We start from the raw sequence: 7,813 nt of genomic DNA on the forward strand, positions 1-7,813 counted from the left end.
AGTGCTTTTCACGCGCGTTGATTGGCTAGTTCGAAGGTGAGTGGCAAGTACTATTCACCTCCACTTCGGTCAATAATTGTTAGGTATTGCGTATATACAAGGTGGTTATACACGAACATGGGTACCCAACGTTCTTACTTCAAAATTGCGGTTTAACGTCTTTAACTCGTCAAAAATTACGATCCAGGATCTTTTTGAGTGGAAATCACCTCCTGCAACGAATACAATTTCCCTATCGTCCACGTTTAATTGATTCTATTTCTCTCTATTGATCACTTAGTAAAGGCGTCTGGTCATTCTAGGTTCCGTATGTTAGCTTGGCGCTCTCGCAATCGTGCTTTCTCATCATTCAAAAATTATTTTCACACATGAACATTTTTAGTTTTGTATTTTTTTAACTTACTTTGTTCGCAGATGGATTTGTGAACTTGAGAGTTACAATATGTAATCGCCCAGTTTCCATAGTAGGACGTCACACATTTATTGCTGTCACTTGGATTTGTCAACTTGCTGAATGAGAGCCCTGAACCGTCAGTCCATCTGAAGTTGCCATCGGCTACTTCCCGAAGTCCGATCCATGTCTTTTCACTGTTTGCCATATATTTAACAAAGTTGTTTTCCTCTTCTGAAGAAATCTTTACTAACTCTCCTCCTTCTTTCCGGCATGAATCGGGAGTTTCAGTAAAGTACAGCTTTTCAACCGTCATGTTGTAGCACGAGCCATCGAAATAGAGCCATCCTGGATTGCAACTTTCGAGATCTGTGATTAACGAAAAAATAATTCAAAAAATCAAACGGAAGGTTTCGATGGGCGCGCTTTAATAGAAACACGCTTCCCTACATGTTAAACAGTTATTCCCCCACAATGCATTTTTGATTCGGCTTTTTAAACTACCTAGTTCGCAAACGGGTTTTCTCGGCGCATCTGAGTTAAGTAAACCGAGGGTTTCAATGGGGTTAACTGTAAGCCGTGAAACGGCCAAAAAAAATCGTTAGGCGTAAAAATTGAGCAATTATTACTGTTAGTTGTAAAAAAAAGTTAACTGTGAAAACATTTTCAGATGACCACAATGGAAAGATATTAACCGTTTGCCGTAAACTAGCCAAAAATTTCAACCATTAGCCGTAAAAGCCATCGCCCAATAAGGCCTTCTTAACTGCAAAAATTAACTATCCATGTCAATATAATAGTGATCTTCGCAGGAGTGAACACTACTTGAGCAGTGGTGAAAATAAGGCCTGAAAAAAATTCAGGCTTGTACGCGATTTGAATCCTTGACGTCTGCTAAACCGATGCAGTGCTCTACCAACTGAGCAAACAAGTCACTTGGGAGCTGGTCATTATCTTGGTACCACATAAACCCGTGAAGTGGTGAATAAACGACTTGGAATATATGAAAGTCATAAAATGCGGATAAAGACGTGAATTTGATAGCGATCTTTGCAGTAATGAACACCAGATGGGCAGTAGTGAAAATAAGGCCTCAAAAAATTCAGGCCTGCACGGGATTTGAACCCATGACCTCTGCGATGCCGGTGCAGTGCTTTACCAACTATCCATTTTCCATAAAGATCCTTAAGGATCCCTCCACGCGGGGATACCGAACCTCGGGTTCCTTCCCATTACCTCGAATCCCGTTTCGCATTAGTGTCTGCGCGACCGAAAAGGTGTCAATAACATCGTTACCGCTCTCCATCTCGAGAGCGTTTCTCCGATCTCCAAAATACTCGAGATAATAGTACTCACTTGTAGTCTCATCCAAAAAAGTGACATACGCCCTATTTTTTCATTTTCATATCATATGTTCATGTACTGCAGCCTGCTAGGGCCCTAACGCTATCAAATGAGATTGCGTGACAGAGATAGCGAAGAGAAAAATGCATTTTGTGGAATGAAGGTCTTAGTACGCTCACCGTTACAGCCGAGCAGCGTCGACATCCTCTCCTCAGCAATTGCTTCTTCCCATATGGCTACATCTCTTAGCACAACATCTGCATGAACCCCGCCGTCGATGTCCATAGATCGACCTATTCTCAAAGAAGAGTGAGAGGCTTGCTTTGGCATGAAAATCCTTCCAGCTGTGTCACGCAACACACTGGTTGACTCTCCGCTAATAACTGCGGTTAGACCGTCTCCTTGACTCCAGCTCATCGCAAATGCGTGCCATGCGTTTTTTTCATACGATCCCTGGACCTGCCAGATCCGCTGACCATCACGCAGATTAAAATGCATGACATCATCGACATGGTAAATTGAAAAACCACCTGAGCTTTGCCCGCCTGAAGATAAAATGTAACCAATTCCGTTTGCTGAAAGATTGGCTTTAAAGCTGACAGAAATTCCGTTCTGGCAATGCAAAGGGCTGAAAAGACAGCTTTCTTCGTTTTCTTTTTTGGAACCAAGATCAATCCAAGAATGCGAGCCAGAGAGGGAAAGTGCCAGCGGTGTGAAGCTTAGGTTGGCAGGTACGTAATGTAGGATCCACCGACCGTGTATCTTTCCCGGCAGAGATTTGTCACCTTTCAAATCTTGTTGATAAAATGTGGACTTGTCCAATGGCCAATAATGAGAAGCGTCTTTGTAGCAATAATCTGAAAAATACGTCAAGTGAAAATCGTGGAATGTGGCCTGCTCAGCGTTTCAGGAGCACAGACAAGTGAGCGATAGACTGACATGAGGCGCTGGTGAGGGGTCTTGAAGGAATCCGCGCCTCTTGAACTCACTACAGGTATCTCAGCGTTCTCCCCTTTGAAATTAGCTACCATTTATCGAAGTAATGCCTCTGCACCGGAAAAGTCTTTGTTGTGTTACAGTGCGACAGTGTCACCGGCCGAAGTCACTCACCCAAAACTTAGTAATCTGATTTAAGGGGAAACGAAGAGTAAATTTAATCTACATTACTTGTCACCTTTACTTCCTTCGGTCGTAAGCGCTGATTTTCAGTGTTGAATCTATTGGATTCATTATGAATTACGGTAAAAGTAGCCGTGCTGTGCTTCTGTAAGTGTTAACGATAAACATTACTGATTTAAGTAACTGTCTCTGAATTTTATAAAAAAAAATTACTTACCTATACGTGCACAGACCTGGATCATGGCTGTTGAACTCGTTGTTGAGAAGAAAGCATACTTTATCTTGATTGGTTTCGCATCCCTCCAGAACAGGTAAATCTATCATGACAATATTTCTTCAATTAATGATACGAGATTTCTAAAAAAAGTGTGCTGTTTGAAACATACAAATATCGCTGATGCGAAAGTTATTCAAATCAACCTTTACATCGTAAATAGCGTCTCACGGGGTACATCTCATATTTAGCAAGTTCTTCCATATTCAAGATCGTCAAAGCTCGACAATGTGACGTGAAGTGTTTGCTTTCTTGGGGATATATTTATGGGCAGGGTGAAAGAAATTCGCGGCTTCAGAGACCACTAAAATGTTTCTAAGGTGAGCTGTTCAATTAGTAAGAAATTTGGGAGGAAGAATGGTAACAATCTTCATCAAAGGATTGGCCGATATTTCTGGTCACTAAACTGACGCAGACTGTCTATTCAACAAATAGATTCCATGCAACCGCGCGTCTGTTCGGTAATAGATCACAGGTAACTTCAAAATGTGGTCAGAACAAAAAAGTGGCTCACATGGAGCTAATGTTCTCACCAGATTTTGGCGTCTTCCGAGACGTATTACTGTACAGACCTACCGCAACACGGAATTTATTTGTTTCGTGTGATAAAAAAGAAAAGTTTTGCTAATAATGTCGTTATCTATGCGTCTGTTGTTCAATAGATCGGAAGTTGAACCAAAATGCGTCTACAATTGATTCAGCCAATCAGAACTTATCATACCTTATCTCCGGAACCAAAAACCAATCGTTCCGCTTGTATCTCCACCCAAAATAGCCGTGTTTCGTTTTCTTTTAACAGAGTAACGTTGGATTTCATCACTTGTTTAATCTCGTCATCGTTACTTTTCAAGATCACTTCCCCATTGGCAACAATTTCAATCTTATATCCATGGCTGTCGACGCGTGAAGTACTTGTGAGTGACACTGAGACATTGTCTCTTGAGTTGATCATCAGCGGGAACTGAGTGGAGTGTAGACGGTAGGGAACTGATTGGCTGTGGCTTAAGAGCTGGATGGCGTCACAAATTGTTTCTAAAAGAAATACAAAGAGAAATTACAGGACTTCCTGAAGGCCTGCCCTGGTTGTAAGCAAAGTGAAGCTCCTTTAGACTGGTAATGGTATATCAATAAAAGAAAAGAGAGTTACCGTTTCCTCCAATTAATAGACATACAAGAACTTTACAAAAAGGGATATTGATGCTTTTAAAGCTATTCATAGACGTTGTTTTGATTCATTCCGCATTCATTCATTGGTCCGTTCATTCAGGCAGTCAGGTGAGTCACTCAGTCAGACAGACAGACAGATAGTCAGAAAAAATTTAAATAATGACAGACAGTCATGAAGTAATTTGGATTTTATAGTCATTCATTCAATCAGTACATGTGCAGTTCGCTCGTTCCTCTTACATTTTGTTTGTTTATTTCTTCACGCCTGTATTCCGCCATAAACCTAACCTGTACATTCTTGCCAGCAAAAGTCTGATTTGCAAAAACAATTTACTTTGTTTACTGTACTTACTTGCTATTAACGGCAACTTTCTTTAACAACTTACTTTGTTTGCACATTCCATTGTAGAATTCAATTTCCTGTATTCCAACTCCCCCGCTGCCATTATACACATCTATTATTGTGAATCTAACCCAGTCTACTTTGCGGAATGAGAAGACAAACTCCTCAAAATCAAATGAGTTTTCTTTAAGGCTGATCTGCAGTATACAATGAAAAAAAAGAAAAATTAAACGAAGGAAAATTTCATATCTAATTGTATAGATGTGTGTAGGTTGCAAAACACAAACGCTGGTCTCTATTTAAAACAGATTCACACATTTTTGAGCAAAGTTTGGTTCACGCCTACCACAGATACATCGTGAGTACTGTCGTTTCAGAAACTTTTCAGTGCGAATGAATGAAAAATATTGTACATGTAGACTGGACAATCAAGCTTGTCTATTCATTTTATGTATTTTCCTTAACTATGACTTTAAGTCCCCAGTAACGTAGTTAGATCGGTTAGCATCAAGTATTGCGACCCAGCTCGTCAAAGAAATAGTTCCTTACATTTTCTACTGAATGGTCGCTAAACTCCAACAAAATGTTTTGGATCCGTCGTCCTGGAGTCGTCATTTGCATGATTCGCAGCTTGTTGATGATGAAAGTGGAGTGAAAACCGATTTCAAAAAAGGAGTTGACGCTTTCATTCGTAGACGACTTCCAGCCAATAGCTGTGCTCTCATCAAGGACTTTTTCGCAGCCATTCGAAGCTCCGTTACTCGAGGACTGATTCAAACAGCTGCCTCCATACTTTTGTGAGGCCACGTTGAACGGAGTACAGGTTGTGGAATCTGAGAGGGATAGAGATAAAAAGCTTTTGCAAAAGAAAGTAGTGAAGATAACAGTACTATCCGTGTTGCTCGGGCTAAAAGACGTAAAATAAGGTACCAGCCCTCGTTTACAACCAGGGGGGGTAAGGTGATTTTCTAAGGGGGGGGAGGTGGGTAGGTCATACATGGTTTTCGGGAGGAATGGGAGGGGGAAATCAGTCGTCGCCATGAGAGTATAAAGAAAGCGGCATTGAAAATTTACAGCTAGTTAACTTCCAATGAAGAGGGATCATATTTAAAATACAGAGCCCTACAGGGGATCACATCATGACTGGTCCCTAAAAAGGTAAAAAAAAAAAAAAAGCGAGTATAAAATAGATTCGAACTAAAATAGAAAAAAAGAGAAAAAGCTCCCGCCCCGCACTAAAACTAACAGAGTTTTTCTTTTACCTTCTGGTAGGTACAGAAAGCTAATTGGAATGCTTGATGACACTACAGCCGGCTCTCCACCGCTCTCTTTATAATTTTCCTTTATCCACGTCACACTTCTCGGTCCTTTGTATCCAATAACAGCGTGAGAAGTTTGCCCAACAACGCGGTTAGCTTTTTGTGCACCAATGCCGATTAGGTCACTCGTTGGAAGTTTGTAAGAGTCGACTGCGGAGTCCTGTACTGCCAGCAAAACTATAGCATCCGAAGGTAAGCCCTTCAGGAACACACCCAGCTTGTCGCACTCATCTTGGCTTGTAAAGCAGTTGAACGCATTTGAGGTGAGGAAACGACCTGCATGATAAAACAGAGAAACTAAGCCTATCCATTATCCATTTTGGTAACCACCAGCAAGAGTAAGAGCAAACCAAAGGACAGCACGTTATGGCAAGGGATCTGGATGCGAAGTAATGGGGGCCTGTTCTTGAAAATTGATTTGACGAAAGAAGTAATTACAATTTTCAGTGTGAGACAAATGAAAAGTTTGTTACGTGGTTTTGACCTTAAAATCACGGTGTTATCAAAGGCAACCCTCCAGTTTCGGAAGGTAAATGATTGTCAAATGTGAAAGCCCGCCAAAAGAGGTCAAACGACACTATGCCACTGGAAATAAAGCCAGTTGCTCGAGACGAAAACACGTTCTTAACGTTAAAGCGTGGTTGGCACTCTACCCTTACGAGCTTGGGGTTTGGTCTAAATATAAGGCGGAGAGGAGACTAGTTGCCATTCCCCCTTCCCTCAGTGTTGATCCGCCACTGCTATAAACATCGCTGGAGATTTAACAGACAACTCTCAAGACGAGAATATTAGTAATGTACGAATCATCTTTTGCTTTCTTTTCATAACTGATCAACACTATGCACCAACCTGACAGGGCGTCAAAAACTACAACATTGTACCCTTCGTTCTGTGGAGCATAGTTCTCATTGTTAACCCAAATGAAAGCCAAACCATTTGGCAAATTCCTGCCAACTGTGTGACGTGCTTCAGATCTCACGGTGATATTGAGACGTTTAATGACTCCTGAAGGCAGAAAATTGAGAGTAATAACAGTTAAGTATATACTAAAACAGTGGATAGCGTTAAAGGCGCACTCTAATTAGCGACTCAAAGTCCAATATCCTTTGCAAGTAACCTCCAAGCAACTCGCGCAGGATTTGTGCCCGAAAATATTGCAACTTTTTTAAACTACATTATCTCACTTTTTTTTAATAGGCCAAGATAAACATTCATCTCCATTTCGGTGAAATAATAGCGGTTAACTATAGAGAGCGCCATCAAATGTGTCTGTGAAGTATTCAGACGGAGACGTGATTGATTTAACGAATAGTCAATTAAAATTTTTTGGCACCCCTGACTAATTCTAGCCAGAAATCTGATCATCCACTTTCACTGCTATCGACTTAATAAGCGAAATCGTAACTGTTACATACGCCACTGACTGGGAAGTAGTAACGTAATAAAGGAGTAACAAAGAGTAGAACCGTTGAATTGGCGAGAAGCATTGCTTTTCCAAAGCAGCAATTACAAAGATCTGTAACTTTCAACTTTACTTTAGTTGTTATTTCATGTCAGTACTAACCCATGATTGGACAGATCCGAAACGAGGCTGGGGAAGTTGTTGTGTTAAAGACAGCGTACTTGATCTTGATCAGTTTTGCTTCTCTCCAGAATAGGTAAATCTATATGAAGCAAAAGAGAAGATGGCTGCTGATAAACGAAGGATATTTGTTTTTATGTTTGTTTGTTCTGCTTCGTTTCTTTCTACCGATAGGGAACTATCAATGTCAGCCGAGCCATGCTTTTGGTCAGTGGAGATGAGAGAAGAGCGAGCGAGAGAAGTGTCCTTTTCCCAGTCTCTTTTTCTCTCGCTC

The 7,813-nt window shown here is 41.0% G+C and overlaps 1 protein-coding gene across 1 annotated transcript in view; it reads right to left on the bottom strand.

The window, feature by feature from the left end:
• Nucleotides 1-7,813, bottom strand: part of LOC113680431 (uncharacterized) — a 29,225-nt gene that overhangs the window by 19,386 nt on the left and 2,026 nt on the right. The window contains exons 4-11 of the mRNA XM_089184250.1: nucleotides 7,522-7,621; nucleotides 6,807-6,962; nucleotides 5,901-6,233; nucleotides 5,188-5,471; nucleotides 4,682-4,835; nucleotides 3,850-4,160; nucleotides 3,072-3,171; nucleotides 1,915-2,592 (exon numbers count right to left, since the gene is read on the bottom strand). Of these exons, the coding sequence (XP_089040376.1) occupies nucleotides 1,915-2,592; nucleotides 3,072-3,171; nucleotides 3,850-4,160; nucleotides 4,682-4,835; nucleotides 5,188-5,471; nucleotides 5,901-6,233; nucleotides 6,807-6,962; nucleotides 7,522-7,621 (2,116 nt within the window). The remainder of the gene's footprint in view (nucleotides 1-1,914; nucleotides 2,593-3,071; nucleotides 3,172-3,849; nucleotides 4,161-4,681; nucleotides 4,836-5,187; nucleotides 5,472-5,900; nucleotides 6,234-6,806; nucleotides 6,963-7,521; nucleotides 7,622-7,813) is intronic.

This window comes from Pocillopora damicornis, chromosome 10, assembly GCF_964200805.1.
Source record: "Pocillopora damicornis chromosome 10, jaPocDami1.2, whole genome shotgun sequence".
NCBI classification, from domain to species: domain Eukaryota; kingdom Metazoa; phylum Cnidaria; class Anthozoa; order Scleractinia; family Pocilloporidae; genus Pocillopora; species Pocillopora damicornis.